This window comes from Melopsittacus undulatus, chromosome Z (genome assembly GCF_012275295.1).
Source record: "Melopsittacus undulatus isolate bMelUnd1 chromosome Z, bMelUnd1.mat.Z, whole genome shotgun sequence".
NCBI lineage: Eukaryota > Metazoa > Chordata > Aves > Psittaciformes > Psittaculidae > Melopsittacus > Melopsittacus undulatus.
The window spans coordinates 47,823,817-47,850,251 of record NC_047557.1 but is presented as its reverse complement, the minus strand read 5'-3'; the positions used below and the strand labels follow the sequence as shown (position 1 = coordinate 47,850,251).

At 42.3% G+C, this 26,435-nt stretch overlaps 1 protein-coding gene across 2 annotated transcripts; it reads left to right on the top strand.

Moving 5' to 3' along the window:
• The first annotated feature begins 7,015 nt into the window (after positions 1-7,015).
• Positions 7,016-21,947, top strand: NFIL3 (nuclear factor, interleukin 3 regulated). Of its 2 annotated transcripts, XM_034072738.1 has the most exons (3): positions 7,016-7,195; positions 8,215-8,336; positions 17,966-21,947. In XM_034072738.1, exon 3 carries the CDS (start codon positions 18,155-18,157, stop codon positions 19,529-19,531), a length of 1,377 nt encoding a protein of 458 aa, XP_033928629.1. In that variant the 5' UTR covers positions 7,016-7,195; positions 8,215-8,336; positions 17,966-18,154; the 3' UTR covers positions 19,532-21,947. The 2 variants fall into 2 exon arrangements, with proteins under 2 accessions (XP_033928629.1, XP_033928628.1); XM_034072737.1 differs by lacking the exon at positions 8,215-8,336.
• The last annotated feature ends 4,488 nt before the right edge of the window (positions 21,948-26,435 follow it).

Genomic DNA, 26,435 nt, shown 5'->3' with positions numbered 1-26,435 from the left:
ACCTTTTACCCACCCCCCTGGATGTCAGTTGTAGAACTCTGCAGTCCAAGAGTTAAGAAGCTGCAGTGATATACCAGCAGTGCTCAGTAGAGTTTTTGTGAATGTCTTTCAGATGAAATCCTGTTCTGGGCTTGAGTAGTATAGCTCCCAGCCTCCCAGCTTCCCACATTTCTAGGTCCCAGCTGTACTCATCTGCATGAAGGGCACCTCCTTGCTGCTTGCATAGAAGGAAAAGCTTCAGTCATCTGAGTATGTTATGGGTGAAAAGGAATGATGGCAATGTTATTTCTAGTCCTCCAAGGTACCAAGTAGCTGAGCAGAGAATTTCAGGAGCAAAAGTTTTAAGCCATCTGCCTGACTTTAAATGATGAAGTTCATGGAACAACATCTGCTGAACAACCAAGAGTATGCTTTTCAGTGACCCCTGCTAAGGGTGTTTTCCAGACTCACTGCAGTCCTTGAGAGCAAGGGTCTAAGATTAAGAATTATATTTCGTTCTCTCATAAGGCTGTAATTAGCCTGCCCAGTGCTTGCACAGCTTTAACGTACAATAATCATAAAACACTAGCACAGGCATCCCCTGCAACAGAACAAAGGCTTCTTCTTGTCTTTCTGCTAATCATTGCTGTGTGACAAACTTTTTATAGCTCTTGATGTCTTTAAGTTTACTACTCAATTTTCACTTCAATAGAACACATTTCCAACTATTTTGCAAAGCATAGTGGCTTCAACAAATGACTCACTGATAATTACTGTCATAGGAGAGCCAACTGCTCAGTATTTTAATACGCATTTTACTATTCTTAGTTGTTATGGTGGCTGCAAAAATCTATTATGCGATGTTTGTTCTCAGCATCATTCCTCAAAGCATAACGTCATAGCAAAATATCTGCCCCCAGTGTCTGTCTGCCTTTAGTGGTCAATCATGCTAGACTTCCACACACTGTGGTGAAAGTCAAGTGAGGTGCATTTCTCACAGATTTCACGCTGTTACTTAAGTATTACTCACAAATGTAAATCATGAAAGTCAGAGAATGAGTAATGTGAACAAAGATTAAATGGCAAGCCCAAGTCTTAAATGTATATAAGAAATTACTCCAAAAAAACACCCTACTAGTTTCTTTATACATCTCTCACCTTGGAGTATGACAAATGAAGCAGAAAAGCAGGTGACTGGAAAAGTAGCGGTGAACAGTGTTAGGTCATACCTAAAAAAAATCTGTTTAAGAGTTTTGACTTTGTTTTGGGTCTGCTGAAGACCAAGCAGTGAATTTTTTTACTTGTATCATCATTTTTTAGTAATCTTGTTTACATGACTGAATCAAGCTTGTGTTAACACTGTCATTTGGGTAACTTTTATTCAAGACAGTGTTGCTTTATTTGAAGATAAGATTGCTCACACCCATGTGGACAGAAAATTGTGTTAACAAGGAAAATGTGAAAATGTGTGTGTGATGTTTGTTTGCTTGTGTTGTGGGTTTTTGGTTTGTTTTTTTTTTTGTTTTGTTTTTTCTGTGTCAGAAAGCTTCATTTGCTGAGGCTTTAGACTAGAACCTCTCAGCAATTGCTTCAGTCACTGTAGACCAGGACAACCTCTGGACATGAGGGACTTTTGGCTTCTCTCCTGTATGACCGGTTCTACTTCACAAGAAATCATCATTTCACGTCAGAAATCCTGCAAATTATTGGCCTGTCTCATTTAACTGGAACAATTCAAATGTCAGCAGTAAGGCAGCTCTGAAGAAGTATGTATTTGAAACCCCCTGGTCCCTAGCAACCTCTGAGCAAGGTGCCAAGAAGCTGGAACTTAGCATGCTGCCTCGTGAACTCATTTCACTGCAGGTTGAAAACAGCTGTTCCTGGCATTGCAATGTCATTTGTCTCTCTCTTGTGCTGTTGGCCATGAGAAATTGCTGATCTCCATACCTGTGTGTCATCTCTCCATTCCTTTCAAACTTACATGGGTGTAAGGTGTGCCTTGCTGTCCCAGTTACTGCAGGGTGCCTGCTGCTTTCTTTCTCCATATGTGGTGCACTCCAGACTTCCTGCTCATTGTGTCTGCTGCTCAGTCATACATAGAGGGAAGCTAGGACTCATAATTTTTTTTTTCCAAGGATATTCATAACATTTCCCACTTTCTATATATGTACTACACACTCCATAAAATGTCACATGCTCACATTTTGATGGCTTTCCAGTGATTTTTTTAAATCTAATTTTCAAAATTAATGGCAATACATGTTTTTACTTTCCACAGTATTGGCAGTGCTACCTCAGGGTTTCAGTAACAGCAGTGTTATACGCATTAGTGGTATACGTGTTCATTAATTGCAGGAACCTTTTGAAATTCTTCTGTGTGTTTAAAATATCCATGTGAAATCAGATTCTTCCTTCAGTCCTGAAGATATCACTGTTCTCTAGATTCCCCCAGAATCCAAGTAGGGTAGGGTGCCAGTGGCTATGCTGGTGGAATTGCTACCTGCATCCTAAGAAACTGGACATTTTTGTTTGCCTCTAGAGTCCTCTAAAATATTTGAACATCATAACTTTCTTACTTTTGTGTTTTACATTGTAGCTTTGCTAGAGAACATGAAATACATTCATAGTCACCGAGTTTGCTTTTGCACTTTTGTGCCATGTAAAGGTTATGAATGGCCCATCAATTTTAAGTTGGCTGTTGCAGTGTAAAAGTATCATGTAAATTTCTTTATTTAGTCCATGCACTTATTGTGCAATTTCTGGTGTTTCTTCACATTTAACATCTCCAGTAAACATTGCCTCACTTATGTCTGCCTAAGTAACAATGTGAACATCTATTTCTCTTGGGTTTTCTTTTAGCAAGAGTACATTACAACACAAATATTTTTCCAGTACAGTTTCCACAAACGTTCCCTGATGCATGGAAATGTTTTGATTAATACTTTGAACTGTAGTCAAATGACTTGTCTTTTTCTTGAATGTGTTTTATTTCTGGCTTTGATCTTTACAGAATCACTATATCATCTATTTTATGGAACTTTCACTACTACTCAGGGCAGGAAGCCCTGGAGGAGGACTTGGTTAGTATTAAACATTTTTGAGTACTGATCGCATTGATATAGAAAAAGATTGGTGAATATAGTTTTCTGTGATTGCACTGCTATGTAGTAAAACTTCTACAAAGAATGTAATGCAAGGAAACAAGGATTATAGCACAAGTTTCTGTATCTTCAGTTAATTCCAGTATGTGCATATTTATTCACACACACATGCACATATATAAAACATTAAAATATATTTAATAAATAATAATCTTAAAAAGTATTTTATTCTTATTTTGTTCCAAACTGTACGTTATTTCAATGATTATGCTGTACTGTGTGCAGACTTATAAAAAGGTAAAGAATTAATGCCTTTCTTATTTGGAGGCACTGGGACTTTTACTGTTAATTTCAACTGATTCTGAATTTCAGGCTGGGTCATACTGTTGAGGAGACTTATGAGACCAATAATAACAATTAAACAGAATTAATTTTATGAAACCAATTAAAGCTCTGCCAACATCTGGTGGATCACAAATTTGAAATGTCAAATGGAATTGGTACTAAACATTTGACTTAAGAATTCTTAACATTTTAGAAGGGTAACCCAGAACGCACAGTCACTCACCTTATAAAAGGGGGCTCTTACACTCAGGAGTTACGTTGGGCAGCACCCCAACTGAAACAAGAGTTCTCAGCTGCAGATCCACTGCTCTGAGGAGGACAGACTCAATTGGCCCACCAATGGGACCCCATTTATATCCCAGTTGAATTTGATCTGCTGTCAAATACAATCATGTTAGTCCACTGTGGCTGAGGGGCGATCTTACCTTAGCTCCATACTGAACCACATGTGCTTGACGAGGGTGGCCTGCGCAGGGGGGCAGTAAGCATTACTGAACTGCAGTCAGCATTACATAGCTGAAGTCATCATTATGTTATTTGAGGTCAGCATTACACAGCTGAGGTCAGTCCCAGCCCACGGGCTGGAAGGCCTCGACCCCAGCTTGGGTGGGAGTGTCTGCCACACATACTCAAACAAAGTTTGTACTACAAAAAGCTCAAGCGGCACGGACACAGGTGAATGCAAAGGAGTCCATCAATGTTAAAGATGACAGGCATTACTTTCTGTTTTATTTTTACTAATTACTTCTGAAATGCCCCTTTCCTAGACACATTGTGTAGTACTATGACAAGATAGGCCCAGCAATACTCATTGAGCCAAAATCAGAGAGTAGTGTTGTTAAGAGGGTTTAAGTCATATAGTAATAAATACCAATGAAGCTAAAGGAGTTGAAGCTAATATCGTGCTGCCAGAAAGGAAGTATAAATCCTGCCATGCTAGTCAGCTGATAGTTTAGCTAGAAATCTTCATGACCTATTTCATCCCTCTAGTAGGAAAATCAGTAGAGGTGGATAGTCCTAGAAAGATTCTCTTTTTAGAGTTTTCCCAAAAGCCTTAGGTTCTCCTTGTGCAGAATGCTAACTATGGCTTTCATCTGTGCTTTTTTACCTTGTACCTCAGGAGAGGCAGAAAAATGCCTATGCTCCTCTAACCACATTAGCATCCAGCTATCTCACCTTATCTTTGGGTCTGCCAAGCACCCACTGTAAGGTTTGGAGAGTAAGAACAGCTTTTGCTGTAGAAGGTTTTGATTCTCCTGACCTCCACCCAGTAGAAGTAATATAAAATACAGAAATCATATTTGTTACTAATCTGGGAAAAAGATCAAGTCTGGTTTTATGGCTGATTATAATTAGTGACAAACATATAAGCAAATAGGCAACCAAACTCCATCTGGAATATCATTTCCAGGACTGTCCACCCACATAGGAAGGATATTATTGCCTTGGAGACTTCTTTCTGTATTTTAAGAATCTAAGTTATGACAGCAGATTTGAGTTACTGCATTTATTTTTTTTCTAGATACGAGATTTAAAGTTGTTAGAAGTATATGCCCAAGATTTATTGCAAATATTTTCCATGGTTAAAATGGCATGTACCTTTCCATTTAAGAAATTGCCTCAAGTTTTGAATTTGCCTGTAGTTTTTGACAGTCCTAGGGACTCTCCATGCATTGGATTAGTACCAGATGCGTAGTATGTGACATCATGCATGCTGCACAAGTTTCCTCCCATAGGTTCTCCACTGTGCCTAAGACCTGAAGTAGGCCACCAATATTTATAAGCAACAACATCTTAAAGCTCATTGCCAGAACTCATGCCTGACATTTCCAGTAGCATGCTGACTGCCTTTGTACGTATTTGTACACACTGGCAAGCGGAAGCACTTCAGAAAAATTGACAGCCCAGCCCCCAGACAGAGGCAGAGGTCTGTCTCTGGGATGCAGGCTGCTTTTGAGTCCCTATGTAGTGGGCTCCATAGTCTATCACCATTACAGGGCTCCATATGTTGGATATTAGAAACAGGGAGGAGAGAGCAAAATTGCTGAGAGTAAAGTTTATTAGACTTGCATAATAAATAATCTTGGGAGTGAATTTAAGGCCCTTGGCTTTATTGTGGAGAAATGGTATGGGTATGTGTGATAAAGGATCAATGGCTGAGATAAACCTAAATGTATTCTGTGTACTCTGCTACTTGAATTTGCTTTCTGTAAGTTTGCTTTGTTTCAGAGAGCTGTCTCTGTTGACATATAAATATGGGATGACAGAGTAATATAACAGGGCTATGTTAGTAGGGACTGTGCTATTTTGGTAAAAGTATGTAACAGAATAAAATAGGGGCTAATGTACATTCTCGCACTAGGGTTTAATAAGGAAAATTCTCTGTTGTCCTTGTAAATGTTACTTGTGAAGGAAAAAAGGAAAGGACAAACCTTCCATGAGGCAAAAAAAAAGAGGACAATACGTATCACACGCTTAACAAACGTGTGCGCATTCCAACATGTTCTGAGAACTAGATTTCTTGACGGGCATGTGTCATTACCTAAAACGGAGCCTAAGAAAGGGTCAACGCAGCACCCGGTTCTGTCTCCGCTCTTCCCACCTCGCCGCAGGGTGAAGCAGGTCTCGCAGCCGCGAGACCGCGGGTAGCGCCGGAGCCGATCGCCCCGAGCTAGCGACGGGCAGCGCGAGTACCTCCAAAACGCCCAGCAGCCTCCGAGCGGCATTCCAGAGCGGCCGCCTCGGGGTGTGGGGAAGAGATGAAACAGGCGGAACAAACAGTCGCAACCCTTCAGCCCTGATGGTGGCGGAACCAAGCAGCGGCGGCGCAGGGCGAGAGTACCACCCGCGGTACAGAGCGCCGAGCGGCATGCCTGCAGGTAGCGCTCCCGGTGACGCGAACAGCTCCTTTCCTCCCTTTTACGATTATTATCACTATTCCCCGCGAGTCAGAGCTGCGGCGCGACCCGCCGCAGGTTACCCGTATGCGTGGCTCGGTGGCAGGTACGTGCCCCGGGAAGCGCGGCTGCCTGCTCGTGTGCAATCGCTCCGAGACGACAAGGCTCCCACCGGGGCTGAGGGCTTGACTTTTACACCCGTACAGACACAGCCGGCTGACGCCGCTCACCACAGCACCGGCACGGCAGTGAGCCCCGCCGAGCTCCGGTTACCCCGACAGAGCGAACGGCGGCGCTCAGCCCCACGGCTGCCGGGTAGGGGGCGCGATGCCGCGGCGCTACGGCGCTGCGCCTCTGCGAAGACTTGCGCGATCCGAGCGCCCCCCCGCCGCATGCTGCCGCGGGGCACCGCACCGGTTACGTAAGTGCCGGCGCCCCCCACGCCGCTCCCCCTACTTCGCCCCCCCCCCCCCGGCGCCGCCTCCCGCCGGCTGTTATGCAATCGCCAGCACACAGACCTACTGTACCACACACCGCCCCTCGCCCCGCCCCGCCCCGCCCCTGGCCGCTCCCATTGGCAGTTCTCCGGCAGAGCGCGGCGCTGATTGGGCTGTCGTGGCCGCCAGTCACAGCGCGGCGCGGCTGGCATGCGGGCTATGAGCGCCGCTCCGCGCAGCCCTGACCTACTAACACACATCCCTCCGCGCCGCCGCCGCACGCTCCCGCCTGGCCGCTGCTCTGCTGCCTGCACAGCGCAGCACGGCACAGCACAGCACAGCATAGCATCGCACGGCACCGCACGGCACCACACCGCCTCTCGCCTCGCCCGCGGCCCGGCGCGGGACGGGGTATGCGCTGCGCTGTGCGCTGCAGGTAGGAAGGAGCGTACGCCCGCGGAGCGGTGCGCGGTCTGAAGTTTGGGTGTCCGCCCGAGATGCGGCACCCACCGCACCGCGCCTCGGCTGGGCTGGGTCGGGCCGGGCCGAAGACCACTGTTACATAATACGAGCCCAAGCCGGCTCTGGCAGCCGCCGGGCGGGGAGTGGTCGCCCGGGTGGGCCGGTTCTGCTTGTTGCCGCGGGACTCGGCGGAGGGGAGTCGGCGCGGGAGGCAGCCCGGCAGATGCCCCCCGAAGGATTCCATTGCGGAGAGGGAGGTGGTGGTCATTCCGGGCGTGCCGTACTGTCCCCCGCTCCTCGCCACAGCGGGCCGCGGGCAGCGCCGCCGGAGCCGCTGTCCTGCATTGCATAATGTGCCGGCGTGGAGCGGCCCGCCGCTGCGGCCGCCGTGCGGGGCGGAGGGCTGGGTGCTGCCCGCCGCCCGCGCCTCGCCCCGGAGCCACCGGGAGCTACGTGCCGCCGGAGCCTGCCGGCGAGAACTCCCCCTCCCCTCCCTTGTCGGGCGGCGCTGGGGGATGTTGCCCGCTGGCAAACGGGATTGACGGCAGCGGCTGGGCCCTGTCCCCATGCCGTGCGGGGCCGCGCCTGCCCCGGCCCTCTTGGTCGCTTCTGTCGCTGTTTTTCGGGAGCTCCGGGACCGATCGCATAATAGTTCCTGAAAATGTTGCATTATGTAACCACAGAATTTGCTGGCAGGCGGGCTGGGAAGAAGGAGCTAATTATGCGATTTTATAATCTCCCTACAAAGAAAATAGGACAATCTCTCCCTGAAAAAAAAGACCCGACTTAAAGCCCGTAACTGTAACAGATTCGGCTGAAGTGCGCTTAATAAGGGAAGTAGACAACTGGGTAAGCGGGGAGGCGAGGCGAAGCGAGGCGCGCTCGTCGGCTGCGTGCCGGGTGCCTTAAAACGAGATTTGTGTTGGTCTATATTTAGCTCCATCGCATTTTAGCAATTGTGGCTTCATGTGCTATTTCTGGTGTTTTCTCTAGAGCTGTGCGTGTAGACGTTCGAGGCCATTTGCTCGGATTTTTAACTCCACGCCTTCAGAGACGTTTTGAGATAAGGCTGTGGTTTTTTTAGGAACGCATTTCGCCCAGACGCTGAGACATCGGTATGGGCTTTCACTTGCCGCTTCTTTAATAATAATAATAATAAAGGAACAGCTAATTTAAGGGAAGGAAGGCGTTCAGGAGGTGTCAGCCGCGCGGGGGGTGGGAGCGGTGGAGCCGTCCTTCTCGTGGCCTGACCGTGGCGGGCGAGCAGGGGTCCAGGTGCCTCTGTCCCTGGGGGCAGCCGCCCGTATCTCCAGTAGGTCAGTGTGACAGACCCGGTGGCGGGGAGCGGGTAGAGCCTTCCCTGCGGAGCTCGATTCCGTGCCCGCCTTCACCTTCTCAGCCTTGCACCGCGTGCGGGGGTCGCCGCGTCCTCAGCCGCTGTTGGGAGCCGTTGGTGGCCGTTGGGGCGCGGCGGCAGCGGGCGGGCGAGCGAAGGCTGGGGGCGCTGGCGCTCCCCCTCAGCCCTTTGTTCTGGGTTGGGGCGGCGGCGGGCGGGTAGATAGGGTGGGGAGGGGGGGGGGGGGGACGGCGGGTTGATTGAGGGGGCCGTGCCGGGGATGGGAAGCGGGACAGGCGCCATGAGCCGTCGGTCACGCAGGGGGTCGGCGGGCCGGGCCGCCTTTGTGGCGGGCGAGGTGCAGGGCGGCGCTGCGGGAGGACGCCGCCTCCCCGCAGCGCGGCCGCTCACCTCGCCGCGCGGAGCGTCCCCATCTCTCTGGCCCGTGTGCCCCCGGCCTTGTCCCACCATCGCCTGCAGGCAGGGAGCGCCAGACAGACACCCCCTCAGCACCACTTTTCCCTCTCCCTTTGCTGCCAGGTAGGCATGTGAGAGCCTAGCACACACCCCCTCCCGCCACCCCAGCGTTCTCGTGTTTCTCCTTTTACGTAAGGAGCAACAACAAAAAATGGCCATTGCCCAATTCTGTTATTTTGCCAACTCATTTAGGTATTGCAGTAGTAAAAACCATGGCTGGACGTCCCGTACTTAGGAGTCAGCTTGTGCTCTGTCCTCGACAGCTTGAAAGTTGCTGGTGATAACTTGGCTTTCACAATGAGGTTATTCTTATTTATTTGTTTTGTGTGTGTGACTAAAACGGCCCTTTACGAATACAAAACCAACGTCACTGTGCTTGTGACCAAAACCTCCAGAGCCCTAACTGAGTACCCTGGCTGCTGTATTTATGTTCAGTATACGTGCCATAGGTAGTAGCAGCAAAGTATTTAAAAAATGTGATGTTCTTAACAACATGCATAAACTTTTCTGCTCCTTGATTGTTGGGGTCAAGTGCAGCTCTGATCGTGAAGCTGGCTTGGCATTACTGTTGTGTTAAAAACAACTGTATTTTTTTCCCCCCTGTCCTTGCAACTTGAATGATTGCACTCCGTTTCACTGTGTTTGCTCATGTATATGCAACCTACTTTGAGTCATCTTTGCCCTCCTTAGTAATTAATCCAGAGCCTCATTTAAAATACTGCTATGTGCATCACTTTTACGGACCTTATTCAATCAAAATTTTTACTTTGATAGGAAACTTGAATGAATAAGGATTCGCCTTTTGGCCTAAAGACCTGATTTAAACCAACAAGTTCAAGGATTACAGAATAAAGATCCTTAATGGCATTGGCAGTAGCAGTTATTGTTATAAGAGTTCTCATGTTACAGATGTCTTTGGCTTTTGAAATGCAATGCACTTTAGAATGATCTGCCTCTACTTCAAATTTTTATTTATAATTTTAACTCATTCTCCAGAGGATTCTTAACTAGCTTTTAAAATATTCGGCTTCCTGGATTTGACCTCAAAGGCTAGAGTTTCTCCTTGATTTTTTTGTTTAGTGTTCAGTTTTTGTTGTTGTTTATTTGTTTGTATGTATGTGTGTGTTTGTTTGGAATTCTTTTTTTGAGGTTTTTTGGTTGTGGGTTTTGTTGGTTTTATTTTATATATATATATGTATATATACATACATATATATATGTACATATATATATATAAAACCCTGATCTGAATCATGTCAAAAAGCTTAGACTTCCCCGTAAATTATAAATACTTACATGACCTCTTCACAGCTTATCTCATCCTAAGAAGGAAGAGTATTTGCCATGCTTTGGCTAAAATTTATAGGATGGACATATATACCTTTCTTCTGTTGTAGTGAAGTCTAAACAGTCTGAGAAGTGTATCAATACCATGCTGCTTTTTTCAATCCTTTATCTTGAAATAAAACTCATAATTAAAAATGAGCTAAAAGTTTATTCTATTTGACTTATTTTAACAAATGGTTATGCAAACTATCCTTATGCAATAGTTTTTTCCAGACAGCAATCGTGCTGCTGTTATAACATCACTATGATGCAATAATATGAACAATAAAATCCTCTGTTTGAGTCTTATTACACACTGTTAAGCAATGTATCTGACTCATCAGCTTAATTGACTCTTCTAGGTGACCTTGTCATGATCATTACAGCCAGTTATGAGATATAAATGTGCTTAGGATATGTAATAGGAAAAAAATGCAAATAGATGGCCAATTTCTACAGTCTGCTCTAAAAGAAAACGTCAGCTGAGTTCCATGTTACAGTATTGTACAGTGTTTGAAAATAAATACAAAAAAAACCCTGTTGTGGGTTTTGTGTGGTGGTTTTGTTTGTTTGCTTATTTGTTTTGGTTTTGTGGTTTTGTTTTTTTTTTTTTTTAGCAAGTTATATGTAACCATCTAACACTGATGCTAAGTATGACTGTCAAAAATAAGATTATGTAAGCAAGCAAAAATGTGATGGAAGCAATGTTCTTAAGCTTTTTTGTATTAAAAGGTGAATCTGAAATCAATTATTATTAAAACCTCTTCAGATATCCTGTTGGGTTTTTTTTGTAATTAGTGTGTTGTATTGATCCATGTCCAAATTAGCATACTGAGAGACTGAATCTGGTGACAGAGATTACACAAATCTATATTCTGTCAGAAAGAGTACTTTATTTGTGAAAGGTTTCCCCCCCCCCCCCCTTTTTTGAGTTGCTCTGTTTTGGTGTAATTTTCAGTCTGCCACAAAGTATTTGAGTAATTAACTATATTTTATGATGCAAACGTGGCAGCACAGCAGTTAGCAGTACAGGTGCCAGATCTGCAAGACCACCACTTACAAAGGGAGCACAGCCCAATAAAGAAAATGGTGCTCAACATGGGCAGTGGTCTTCCAGCCTGGACCATCTCACAGAATTGGAGTACTAAAGATTGCTCTTTCTCTGTTTCATTTGCTGTGAGTGGTAGATTACAACATTTTACAGGAGATGTTTGGTTTACATATTTGTATTTAAGTTGTTATATAACAAGGTGCATGTTTAGGGCATCAGCTGGGATTAATTGACATAATTCTGCTGCCTTTAAATAGCACTATATAAATTTAGGTCAGCTGAAGGTCTGGCCCATGCTTGGCATTTTAAGAACATAGTTCAGTAACAGAAAGCCATTTCTTGTCAGAATAATTAACATTTGATTATGCTGGTGGTGGTGGTTTTTTTTTTTCTTTTGTGGCTCTTAACTAGAAGAATTGAGATAATATTTCCAGAATGTTGTTACTATTAAGTTACAGCTTTTCCGAATCTAGTTTTTTCTTGCTGTCAAATAGCTATTGAAATGAGGAGATGCATTACTGTCATATAGTACTGTAACTTCAGTAACTGTTGTTTCTATTAGGGTTTTATTAAAAACACAGGAAAGTTGTGTGATAATTAAAGTGGCATGAGTTGTGTACACATATTACTTATGTATCTCTAATTAAATAATTACACAAGTTGTGTATACATTTTGTTTGCTTCTGTTTTGAAGTTTCTCATGGCACTTTGAATAATATTCTTTAGCTGTTGTTTTCCATCCCTTAAATCAGAGCAGTAAACAGTTTGTTTTGGAAAAATTGAACAGATCTGGTAGTATCATATTGTCTTCCTAAGGGAATGGAAGAAAATATAGGTCAAATTTGTGCCTGTTAAGCTCAGCTGACCTTTTTGAGCATTAGCTACCTTTAACATGTTTTGTACTTTCCAAATAATAATTTTATTTGTGTAATTTACCTTTGGGAAGCAGGCTGTAATTTAATGAGTTATTTGTAGTTATTAAGATAAACAGTAACCTAAGTAATTTTCCTGACAATGAAAGCTTTTGTAAAAATTGCACGTGTAATTGTATTTCTGGGTACAGCTTGGAGGTGCTTAATGCAAAGGTTCAATAATGTTCTAAGTACCACTTACTAATTTTTCTATATATTTTAAATAGATTTGATTGATTTGTTGTAATAGATTATTTATTTATTCCTAATGGACTATATTGTATAGACATTTCCCATTTTTTTTCAGTAAGATGATCAACATTTTAGCAAAAGTGGGTCATCTTGTGCAAAGCTATCATCATCAGTGTTCCACTGACCTAATTACATGTTGATCCTGAAACTGTCAGCACTTAAGGTGCCCATGAAGTTGTTAGAAAAGGGAACTGTGTACAGGATCAATAATTCTGCATTGCTTCATGCTGTTGTAATAGATTCAGGTCTCTATGAGTGCAACTGTATAATAGCAGTAAATGGTGGTCACATTTGTATCGTGAATGCTTTTACCTTTTGTGACTATGGATAACCTGTCCATCATGGCATAAAATGCAGTCACCTTTTTTTTTTTTCCAGAAAATTGCAACTTTATTTGCTCTGCATTACCTAAACATTCTTGCCTGCAAATCCATCCTAAGGATAATGTCGCTTTTCCAGTGGAGCCAGTATTAAAGCTTTTCTTCAACAGGAATGTAATTTTGCTACAGTGTTAGATAAAAAGGCAAGAAAAAGTATATTGAAAGATGTTGGTGGAGGTTAGAATGGGGCCATATCCTCTGTTGGATTATGATAGACTTGAGGAGTGCAGAATTTCTGTGAAAAGCAGTAGAGGTAGAGCAACTCCACAGTATTTTCCATTATTTCAGCAGTGTTGAGGCAGGCTGTGTACTCACCACCTAAGTTTAAACTCAGCCTCCTGTCTTGCGTGCTCAATGAGGATATTTTTCTATATGTTATAAAAGTTGCGAGATGGATAGCAATTGTTTCTAAAACACTTTGATGATAAAGTGCTAACTGTATGTTTCAGGGTTTTTAAGGTTTGGAATGCAAACTGGTAATTTTGGTATCTGTGAACAGGTTAGACACCAGCTTTTCTGGTATGTAGACAGGTTTTCAAAATAGATAACCCACGACAGAATGGTAGAAGTAATATAGTTAATGATACCTATGCAAAACATGGAGGGCAACAAATAAAAATATGCATAGACATACCAGTACAATCTTTTATTGCTTTTTCTGCAGTTTGGTGTATAGTGGTGATGGTGATAGAGGCGTGGTTCTTCTCTGAAACCAGAAGTTGTACTTGGCCATTATTTTCTTCCATTTTTGAAGAACCGAGAGAAAAATTTTTTAATACGTGGTGATGCAAAAGTGAATTGAGTTTGAGCATCCAACTGCTAGAAATTTGATTTCATTTAGTTTCATGGTGTTACTATCCAAATGTTAGAGTGATAGATTTAAATAATTAGCTATCTAATTCTAAGATATGTTTGAAAAATTAAATACAGAAAGTAATACATAGTTACCCTTTGAGAAAGCACACACGTGGGGAGGCCCACAGACATTGTCTAAAGCAGAAATGACACATAATTAAATTACAGAAACAGAAGAGAGACAGAAAAGATTGTGGCCACGTCCTTCAACCCCCCCTTGAAACATTCACAGTGTGAATACGCAAATCCTCAGCATCAGATCCTTAATGTACAATTTTGACACAATCAGATTACTGAAGTACAAAGTCCATGGATAAATAAACTTGTCATGGTTTCTGCATACGTAATTTCTTGCTTCAGTAGCGTGAGTTCTATACAACAGCCTCATTAATACTTGGATGTGGGTTTGTATCTTGCTTCAATTGAAGCCAGTGGCAAAATTACTGAGAGGAAGACTGGGTCTGTGATTAAGTTAATAGGGTCGCGTGTTATTACATTGTTGAATTGGCACTCAATGCCATCAACATCAACCAACCAAACAAAAAAAAAATCTAACAGTGACTATTGTAAGGCAGTGTTAAATGTTGGGTTTAAAACACTTTATGAGGAAGTGATAAAGCAACTGAAAAAGTAATCATATGGGAAAATACTGGAATTTGAAATGTAGTCAGAGGAATCATTACAGTTCATTAATATATGTGTAAATACTGATGATTTCCAGTGAAACTATAAAATGTGAGTGAACTGAAAAGACTGGTTTCATTGAAGGCATTTTGCCATTGTCATCAGATGGAATTTAATTTGTTTACAGACTCAGCATTGGGCTGATCCACATGGAGAAGTATTAATAAACAAGGGCATTGACTCCTGTTTGTAAAGAAGTAATTCCAGTTACCATGATAAAAATGCTCAAGGAAGGTGTGGAAAGAGCTGAAGATCTGTTGATGTTAGAACTAACTACATAAAAAACAGACCAGTAAGACTATGTCAGTGGATTACACATATGTCTTGACTGCTTTACTGAATAGACCGTGGCAGAGAGCTAAGTCGAATACTACATGTAAAAATGTGGTCGGTTTGACACACACCAGTATTTGCTGTGGACTTGCATGCTACTTACATTCTGTCTCTTTGTGCCAGAAACAATGTTTACAGGAGGGAAGTGGGCTAAACCAGTAGTTATCAGTGCTATAGTGGGCAGATTGTATGCTGGGACAGCCCACGCTGCTGTCCCAGCATTGAAGTCCCATAGAACAAGGGACATGAGCTCTGCAGGCTATTGGGTTGTTAAGTGCAGCTTTGTACCAATGTTGAGCTGCAGATTTGTCTTTGGGCATGCAGTTGAGTTTTTACTGGTTCGTGGAGAGTCATACTGATGAACTATGACAGCAGTCTACATTCATTTTGGGGAGGGGGTGAGGGGGACACAATGACCTAAAAAAAGCAACAACTTCTTTTTCTGATTAGTATTAGTAGTATTTTCCCTAGATTGTGGAGTTGGACAGACACCAAAGTAGGATCATTTTGACCTTAAGACCATGCAGAGAGACACAAAACCATATTCATGTCTTGATACAGTCTTGGTGCAGACTGAAGATACTCTTTCTATTTTGTCAAAATGGAAGATTGAAGTGTAAGAGGGAAAAAAAGTTGTATTCAAACTGTGTGGGTGTATTTTCATTCTTCTAAAAAAAAAAGCACAGCTGCTACCTTTATAAGTACTTCTTTGCTGTTGCTGCTGTTTCAAGTAAGTGTAGATGTTCCAGGGTACCTGGCAGATAAATATATAGAAAGTAATGAAGTATGCCTATTAGTATCCCATTTCTAAGAGAATCAATACTATTATTTGGATTTGAGCATAGTTCTGTAGTACTGCACAACATAGCAAGATCTTCATATTGATAAGGCCCTGAATTTTACACAAAAGCTGGTTTGAACCCTTTTGAATTCAGTAAGAGTTGACTGAGATGCATACTACGGGACAAGTAATGATTTCATGGGTATTTGGTACATGTTATACTGCTTCCTGCTGTGTGTCATAGAAGGTGTATGCATAGCCTCAGAAATGCAGTTGTTAATGATACAAGTGAATACAGTGGTTGCAGTGTATCAAGACAATTACAGATCAATAGCTGTGCATTACCAATGCTACAGGATAATGAAATTAAATCCTAGTATTTTTCTTCTTCTAATGTAAAGTTATTTTGCAGAGACTGAACGTTGTAGAAATGCCTCAAAAATGCAGGTGGCCTTGTCTTTTTTTTAATTTTTTAATTATGTGTTCAACAATAATTCTTTTTAAATGTATTGGGTTTCGCTTGATTTAAACTGGTATGCATATTAGTTAAACCATTGGTTACATGGAACAATGAAATGGACAAAATGGCTATACAGCTTCTTCAGCAAATCACATTATACTGAATATTTGGACAAACAGATGTTGCTTTGTTGTGGGGCTTATTTTTGTTTTTAAACCTGATCCAGCTCCTATTTAACTTGACAGAAAACTCCGTTTGACTACACTTTGAGTTTTGGATCAGGATCTAACTGTGTAATTGCCTGTACATTAGAGATACATTTCTTCTCTACAAACATGGCAATTTATGGTGCTGCCTTTGCACTAAAATGTTAGATACTGCCTTTAGTGTGGCTGGCTTCTAACTCTATTTTCCATTAAGGCTGTATTATCGAAGGCAAATAGTTACATGTCAGTAATTAAACATAGATTTTAGGAAATTCTACTTAGCTGTTCTATTAAATTTGTTAATTTTTCACAACAGAAGAGTTGGCATGGTTTGATGGAACAGAACCCAGCTTGAAACCTGAGTCTTTTGACCCTGCTTAATTGTTATTTCATCACTCACTCCTTTTTACCTTCTGGAAAAGACAAGAGAAACTGGCAGAATACAATTCATTAATTCTTTTATAACTTTCCCAACTGATAATGTTAAAATTAGTTTCATTAGTCATTGTGAAGACATTCCCAATAAATAGAGACATTAATCTGAAGTGGCAGATTTTTTTTTTTTGGTTACACAAACAAGAATCATTGCTGACTCAATAGTCAGTTCTATAAAAGCACTTGGCATACTACATATACCAGGAACATGACTGACTGGAAAAATGAGATATTTGGAAGCTGTATCTCAGGTCAAGACCAAACAATCCTATGAGAATAAACTATTTTACACTAAGAGAAACTAAATAAAACATAGGGAAATTTGAATGCTAGGTTCAAATTTAATTATTAAAATGTCTGAAGCTAAAAGTTAAGCTGGTTTTGTCTTGTTAGTGGTATGATTTTTAGATGTAAGCTTCTACTTTAATGCATACACTTTCCTAAAGGTGCATATGCCTCCATGGTATTAAATTTCACTTTGATGTAATAAGGCTATTTTTCAAATGCAAGTTATGAAATGGTACGTCTGTTACGTATTCTTCAATCCTGATTTTAAAGTTTTCTTTTTAATAGACAAAATTTTTAACAGATATTTGCCCAAATTATGTGTATTTACTAGTTTGAATTGATATGATTGATCAATAAGACATTTTAAAATTCCAAGTGTGTGTGTATAAACATTTGTGGATGTAGATATATGTATATTTTAATAGGATTCAAAAACAATAATTAAATTCTTAATAGCTTTAATGGATAGTGGTGTTATTTTAAGACAATAGAGAGCACTTCAGCTTCTCTAAATCAGCTTATGTTATTTTTAATCCATGGAGGACCCAAATAAATAGCATTTCTAAGTCATACACCACAGCTGTTTTCAGAAGAGATGTTTTATTGTGGAAGAACAAGATACTTTCCAGTGCTGCTCATTAATGTGCCTTGGTGTCCTTCAGTGTTAACTGCTGGAGATTTAGATTTAGATTGGCCAGTGATATTATGGAAAGTTCTGTGACAACATTACTGTCAGATCAAAACTCAAGTATTTTTTACTTGATTTTTTCTTGGATCATATTGCATTTATTTTGTTTGTTTTGGAAGTGAATCTGCTACCTAGGTATCATAAAGCTTAGAGTATTGGTTGGTTAAGTGTTGAGCGGTTTAATGTACCAAATGCTAGTCTGAGATTTTTATTGAACTCTGCTGTTGCATTACCTGAACCAGCAATTCCTAAATTGTAATTAAATTCTCGATTTATTCCAGGTTTTTAAGAAGATCCCCATTGGATCTCCTATGAGAATTGGTTCTAGATACTTCTGTTTGAGAACATGAAAATAACAGAAGAATGTATGTGGATTTAAAATTACTATATTTATCAAGTTGTGGAGTGAGAAGTAACGGGGAAATAGCTTGCTCTGTTGCTTTTTGTAGATCTACTACAAATTGTTTCTGATGCAGCTGAGAAAAATGCAGACCCTTAAAAAGGAACACGGACCTGTTGACACAAGTAGCAATGTGAACAAAATCATAGTACTTAAGTCTTCTTTAGCAGAAGTGTCTGAAGAATTGTCTACAAATGAAGATTTACTACTTACAGAAGCAAGTAGTGGAAAAAGTAAATCTTCAGCTTGCCGGAGGAAGCGAGAATTCATTCCAGATGAAAAGAAAGATGCTATGTATTGGGAGAAAAGGCGGAAAAACAATGAAGCTGCCAAAAGATCTCGTGAAAAACGACGGCTGAATGACCTTGTCTTAGAGAACAAACTAATTGCACTAGGAGAGGAGAATGCCACTTTGAAAGCAGAACTGCTTTCATTGAAGCTGAAGTTTGGTTTAATTAGTTCTGCAGCCTATGCCCAAGAGATACAGAAACTCAGTAGCTCAACAACTGTGTATTTCCAAGACTATCAGAGTTCCAAATCAAATATCAACTCATTTGTAGATGAGCACGAACCATCCATAGTTGGTAGCAGTTGTATTTCTGTCATTAAACATTCTCCTCAAAGCTCAATATCCGATGTGTCTGAAATACCATCCGTAGAGCATACTCAGACAAGTCGTATACAAAGCAGCTGCAGAAGTCCCGAAAATAAATTCCAGATTATAAAACAGGAGCCCATGGAATTAGAGAGAGAGCCAAGAGAGGATAGAGGTTCATACAAAGCATCCATATATCCAAGCTACATAGGAGCTACCTTTAACATGTACTCACATTCTCCTCCACTCCTGCAAGTTAATAGGTCCTCCAGTAACTCCCCCAGAACATCTGAAACTGATGATGGTGTAGTTGGAAAGTCATCTGATGGAGAAGACGAACAGCAAGTTCCTAAGGGTCCAATCCATTCCCCAGTTGAACATAAAAATGTTCATGCAACAGTTAAAGTTCCAGAAGTGAATTCTTCAGCTTTGCCTCACAAGCTTAGAATTAAAGCCAAAGCCATGCAAGTTAAAGTGGAAGCAATGGATAATGACTATGATACAACACGGAAGTTGTCATCTCCCATTGACATGTCCTCAAAACGACATTTTGAGCTTGAAAAACATGGTGCACAAAACTTGGTGCATTCTTCTCACACTCCTTTCTCAGTTCAGGTGACTAACATCCAAGACTGGTCACTTAAACCAGAACTCTGGCATCAGAAGGAACTCAATGTAAAAATTCAGAGTGGTTGCAAAACTGGAGTTGTTGAAATAAAAGACAATATCTACAACGTCTCCGAGTCAGAGAACCTGTATTTGAAGCAGGGCATAGCCAGCTTATCTGCAGAGGTTGCTTCACTTAAAAGACTTATAACAACACAACAAATCTCTGCATCAGACTCTGGTTAAGTTACTACTGAATAAAAGCTTACTGTTTTAAAGGATGTCATTGGCAGTAGATCAAAATGTTTTGTATTATGCTGAATTTTCACTGGACTTGTGATGTCATTTCACTGTAATGTTCACATAAGGTCTGATTGGTGTCTTTTTGTGCGCAAGTTATTATGAAGACTAGGTTGTGTTATGATCACTATGCCTTGTGTATAGTCAAGTAGCCTGTACAAAGGCTGTATATAGTGAACTTTCTTTTGTTCTACTATAAAGCGTGCAAGTTGCCAGTTACAATAAAATATTGGTGACAAACACAGAACATCTACTCCAGTTCAGTTGATTTTATGAACGTGTAAATAAGTTGTTAATTAAAAACTGGCTTTTTCTTACACTGTGCTCAACTTCACTTATGTGATCGGTTTTTACAGCCTAACAACCAAATTGCAATTTATGTGTGTAATCCTTCTGGCCACCTTTTTCTTTGACACATTTTTTTAGAACAGAATAGAAATAAAGTGAATATTTATAAACAAGACAGTACCAATGTATAGCCTTAGCCTTCTTTAACTTATTTATTAGTAAAAGTTAACCAAAAACCACACAAATTCAAACCCAGTAACTGGGTCAGTCTTGGATGAGACAGTATTGAGTTTCCTGAATGGTTTATGGTGACCAGCCATTTTTTCAATATTGTAACTTGGTGTTTTAGGTGATGTTAGTTAAGTTGGATATGTGTATCTGCAAAGTTTTCAGAGCCTTGCAGTGGCAGAATTGGGCACCACTATCTCTGTCAAGGGGTGGCTGGTGTGCACAAGGGGTGCAGCCACAGGAGGAAGTACAGGCAGTGGCCATACAGGGGAGCCTGTACCTTTTGCATGCATGTTTTTTTCCAGGGCAGATGGTGGACTGCCTGCAGGAAATGAATGAGGCTACTTCAGCTGTGAACCCTGAGCTCAGCTAGACAAGTGTAAGGGGCAGGCAGGAGCAGTAGCAGAGCGAGGGGAGATCTTCCACAATCTATCTTAGTTCCTAGTGTGGGATATAATGCAGTGACACAAGCATGAAGTAAGTCTTGCCATCGGTTTGGCCTTGGTTTCAATGGCTTAGTTGTCTGAACTGGAGTACCCTGGCTCGTTATGGGGTGTTTTGTGAGAGCTCCTTAAATGTATAATAGAGACTACCTGAAGAGCTGCACAACCAAGATATGACCACCCCATGCAAATCATGCAGATGATAAGTTCTTCACTTGACAACTAGACAGGGCTGTGCTGCTCTTGGTGTTTGAGAAGAGCCATGGAGCCATGGAGAGTAGCGTTGCATCACACATCTGTCCTTGGTGTGGCTTACCAAAGTCTTGCATTTAAACTTAAGAATAATTTATAAATAGAGCATATACTTGGCAGAGGTTCTTTTCATGATAATCCCCCTTCTGTTAACATACTAATACATCAGACTAACTCATAAGCTTTTTCTGAAAAGGCTTTTTAATTGCCATACTGTATAATGAATGGAACCTTTCCATGGACTTGAAATGCTAAGAAAGAAAACAACATATAGGTATTGTTTTTAAATTCATACTTGACTTGAGAGGAAGTTTGTCAATTCCTTGGGGATATGAAGAGGAGTCCGAGTCACTCCCAGTAGCTCTGAAGCTTGGTCCAGCAGTCAAGGCAACGGCAAGCCTCCCTGATACGAGCAAGGCCAGGATCTGATCCTGTTCTTTTTCAGTAGCTGGTGGTGGTGCACAGCCCTGTTTGGGACGACCTTGGCACAGAAACCACTGGTACTTTCTGAGCTTTTTTGAGCCCTTCAACTGCTGTGCTGTATTTGTGGCATTCAGAGTTAATAAACTGTTATTCTTTTTTCATGCCTTAATAATACAATAGACCCCATAGCTGGGCTCTGTATGTATTTGGTAATTGATATAGATGACATTTCAATGTTACTGAAAATAAGCTCAGGATTATTGCATGAAATGTAAAAATTTGCATTGAATGATGGGGATATGAGACATGAGGCAGTGATTGCTACTGTCTCTTTGCTTGCTAAGTATCTTCTCTCAGCAACAAAATTCTTTAAATATTTTGCATATTATTTATCACATGTAATGTGTTCAAGAGAGGACTTAAAACTCAGTGTTGCCATCTGTGTAAGCTTAGATCTGTTGGGTTTTTTTCCATTTCTTGTTAGAGTTGTTTGTCATAATGGAAGAATGTTGTCCTCTTTCTAGCTCATTATATATTTTGTGTATCTGTTTTGTGCAATTAATACTTAGCAGTAATGATGTAGTTAATTTGTTGAAGGATGTCATTGCAAGAAAGTTATAGCATGGAGCTTAGGAGCACAATCAGATGTTATTTATACTCCCTTTATACCTTAGTGTTATGCTTCATTTGAAGAAAGAAATAAATAATTTGTCTTTTGTTCAAAACCAGATGTAATTAAACATGTTTTTCTATTATGTTCATCATTCTAATCCAACAAGAGGTGTTAGCTGCAGTTAATGACAAATCTTCCTGCGCTGAAGTTACTGTTTCTGCAGCTAATAGTTGGTGTACCTTCCACAGGTGACGTGAAGTGGCACAATGTGGCAGTGTGGGTGGTAGATGCCAAGCCCCATTCCTGGCTGCAGTTGCAAACTGGCCAGATGACACCCTCAGCTGCAGTAAATGCGGTGTTGGTGGCCTCCTCACCCAGAGACCCTGGTTCTCCTCACCCATCTATAGCTGGCTTCAGGACATGGTACTAGGAAAGATAGCCACACTGAGTGGGGGGAGGGAGAGAAGGCAATGGGACTCTATATGTGTAAGATGGGAGACTGGGAATTGGGTATTCATGCCCTTCCAGCTTGCCTTCCCTGCCCTGTCAGAAATAGTCAGCCTCCGTGCGAAGAATCCCCTTCACTGTTCTCCTAGTCCCTCTCCCAGAGACTGGAGAATTGATTTGAGCACAAAGTGGGTATCACATCCTCCAAGTTGTAAAAACTCTTGTAAGCTCAGTGATTAACTGACAACATAAAACATGAAGTCTTCAATCAGGGTAAATGCTACTGAGCAACAACTAAAACAATGTGTTACCACCATTGTTCTCAAAGTAAAGCCAAAATACAGCACTGCACCAGCATGATTGAAGGAAAATACCCTAGTTGAAACTAGGACACCATGCTGGACTGGGCTGGCTAGTCCTGAACTATTTGTGATATTTGTCAGTATGAAGGGCTCCATAGAGAGTTTTAAGAAAAGTCCATGGCAAATAACTTTTCATTAGCAAGGCAAGTTTTTTCCTAGTGACATCAACTAGTGACTAATCAATGATGCGAAGAGTGTTTATCAGATGCTCGTAAATCTGCCCAACTTTATTATGTGTAAACACAGTAATATGTCCTCATGTTCTGTCATCACCTGGATTTTGGTAGGTAGAGACTGAATGTGGATTTGCCCTCACATATATTGATTAATTTTCTGAGTCCCCTCAAATTTCTGCTTTCAGTAAAATGTACATATGATGTGGGACATACTCAAATTTTATTAATATTATGTACAGCCAGATATCCCCTTGTTCCTGCTGAAAATAGGCAGTGCACAATGAATTTAGCAGAAAACTTACAGAGAACACAATTATTATGGCCCTTATTAACACCATATTGTTTTAAAAATAATTGTACTGTTTGTTGCACAATAAGAGCTTGGAAACTACAACAATCTTTGGTATTTATTGCATAAGAATGAGTAGCACATACTGTTCCATTACAGTGCCAAATTTAAAAATACTAGGCCAAATCCTAAGGCTTTTAACTCAGTAATAGATACTGCTTTTCTTATGAAGTGGTCTTTCTATGTGTGCAGTAAGGGATTTATTCGAGGTGAGTAACATTACCAAGATATAATCTTTGCACTTCACGTACGGCACAGACTCCTACTTATTTTGCCATCTCTAATTCCCTTCTGACACAACAGTGATAGTGAGTCACTTTATTCATGTCACCGAAGTTGATGTACAAAAGAGATGGCAGCCAGATATCTCAGAGTAGAGGTACAGTGTTTATTTGCATGAAAGAGAAAGCATCAGAAGACATTTGGGTTTAAGATAAAAAAAAAATACCAGGAATGCATCTACACTTTTTATTATTTGAGCAGCTATTGCCTGTGTGCCAATGGCTCTGACTAATATTATGGTAATTTCTCCTTAAACACTGGAACTCCGCAGGATTACAAACAGAAGTGCTTGGAAGAACCAAAAGTAGGGCCTGCAACACTGCCTTGATCCTCTGTAGGTTTTAATCTGCTGCATGCAAGCACCATTACTGCTTATACTGCATTTGAACCAGATCTGATCTGAGAAAGCCTGCATCAGCCCAAAAGTTCTGGGAACATATATGGCCATCAGATACTATTGGCATTCAGATAACATTGTCAATTTTTCCCCCACTGTCCCTTGTTCCCCCCACAAATGGAGGCATAACTTCAAATATCAGGCAGTTGTTACACTTTTCCATGCTATTCAGATTCTTACATGTGCAAGAATCTGATGCCTCAAAGGGCATGAAAGTTAATAACTTACATATGTAAATAAAATCAGTCTACCCTGGTGTCTGTCTGTGCCGGACTGGCATATACTGTGTCTACATTTTTGAGGCATGATTGTAAACATGTTTCTTTCTAACAATTTGGGCCTCTAAAAATGCTCTTAAGTTTTCTATATAAATATACCAAGGACATATTGCATTGATTTCAATGTGATTTGTGTTATGCAGCCCTTAAAGCCAGGATATTAATGATTTGTGTAACAGTCAGAAAATACCAAGGCATAATACTGTATCACAGAAAATAGCTGAAAAGATGCTAAAATATGAGGGTCACTTTAGCAGAACACACTGTTCCTGTCTCTGGGCCTTGTTCCCATTAGGGATTTGGAAATACTGGAGGGAGTTCAGAGAACAAAAGTACAATAACAAACTCTCAAGGAGTAATCCGTGACTTAAAAGTAGACACGAAGATAGAAGTCCACACCATACAGATCAGTAGCCAATATATGTGCACAATATAGTTAGTACCCATTCTCAAGTCTTGGTGACCCATCTGTTTTTAAAAGGCTGCTGGGGTGATGTAGAGAGCAACATCAAGATGCAGAGAGCCCCTGGGTGGAAACATCTGACCTTCGATCAGCTAGAGAGAAGCAGTGCTGGAGCTGGGCAGCTGCTGTGATGGCCCAGCTGATGGCCCGCTCTGGCCATCCTCCGAGGCACCCTCCAGGTTCACAGACGTGGTGGTGGCCTCTTCTTGGCTGAAGGGGCTTCTTGGCTGCTGGTCTTCCTTTTATGGGCTTGGCGTCGCCTCCCAGTGAAGCGCTGCTGGTGCTGGCTGGACATGGCCTCCTCTGGCTGCTGCTGGGGCTCTTCTTGCTCCACAGGGGTGGCTCTGCGAGCAGAGGGGTGGCTGCTGGGACGTCCACCAATGGCAGCAGATGAAGTGCTGGGAAGCTCATCCCTGGTGGATCTTGATGGGCTGCTGGAGGTCGCTGAGCTGGGGGTGAGATGCCCTTCTTGGGTGCCCTCCTGCTCTCTGGCAGCACGGGTGCCCTGCCTGTCCAGGTGATGGCTAGTCTCTCTGCTGCCAAACAGCACGGTGCCAAACATCTCCTCCAGATCACGGTGGTACCAGGACTGCAAGGTCTGGAATAGCACCGGCTGGTCTTGTAGAGAACTCAGCCAGTTTGGGGTCCAGAAACCAACCATGGGACCCACTGGCACCACTTCTGCTGCCCGCCTTCGGAAGTCATGGGTGGCTGGGTGGCTGGTAGCTCTCCTTGCCTGGTGGACAATGGCTGATGATGCTTCAGATGGTGTGATGACATGCTCTACGTAGTCATCATCAGCCTGCACCGAGTGCAAGATGGACTGGATCCCCCTCTTGCAGAGGGGGCACTCAGGCTTAGTCTCAGCCCACTGCAGGATGCACTGGTAACAAAACTGGTGATGGCATGGCATCACATAGCTGACTTCTTTCCAGTTGCCCAGGCAGATGGGACAGCAGTCCTTCATCTCCATGGCTATGCACTTGACAGGCTGCAGTGGGTTGGAGGGAACTGGTGATGTTGTGCTGCTCCCTGTCTCCGGTGCTGCAGCACCGGGTGCTGTGCTAGGAAGAGAAGAGAGGCCATTGTCATTGGCTGGGATGGGAAGGAGGGAAGAAATGCCCAGGTCCTTCAAGAAGGAAACCCTCCCATCTCCCCAGGGTGAGGTGTCCCTGCACAGCTCACCTCTGCTGCTGCAAGCTCAACTCTGGGGTATCCTGGCTGCTTTAACCCTGGCAGGGCTGGGGAAAATCCTTCAATAGCTCTGGAGCTGAGCCCTGAGAGCTGCAAATTGCAACTCACAGAGCACAACCTCAGGACCAAAACGCTGCTCAGCACACCAAGCCTTGCAAAGTTGCTCAGCTGGTAGCATGAGCATCTGCTGGCTGGGAGGCTTGGCATCCACTGTGGTCGCAATCCATCGCTAGGTGACATCATAGTCCATCACTTGGAAACATCTCAGCCCATGCCTTGGTGACAGCAGAACACATCACTTGGGGTCTCAGAACCCACTGCTTGGGGATGTCACTGGCCATTGCCCGGGGATGTCACAACATCCATCCAACCCCATGCATCTGGGGTTACCACAGCACCCAGGCCTACTTCTTACCCCCATATCTGGTGTGCTAAGAATTGGTGTTTCATGCCAGACACTGAGGGTGTGTGTGGCTGGGGATGGTTCAGCATGGAGCAGAGAAAGTGTTGGTGCACCTCAGAGAATATCCTGGTCTCTATGGCTTAGGCATCAAAGCACTGGGGATAGGCTTTGCCCAGCACTGCCTGGTGGGAGGGTAAGAGATAATGGCAGCTCCTGAAACAAGAAAGGTTCAGGCTGGACATAACGAATCAA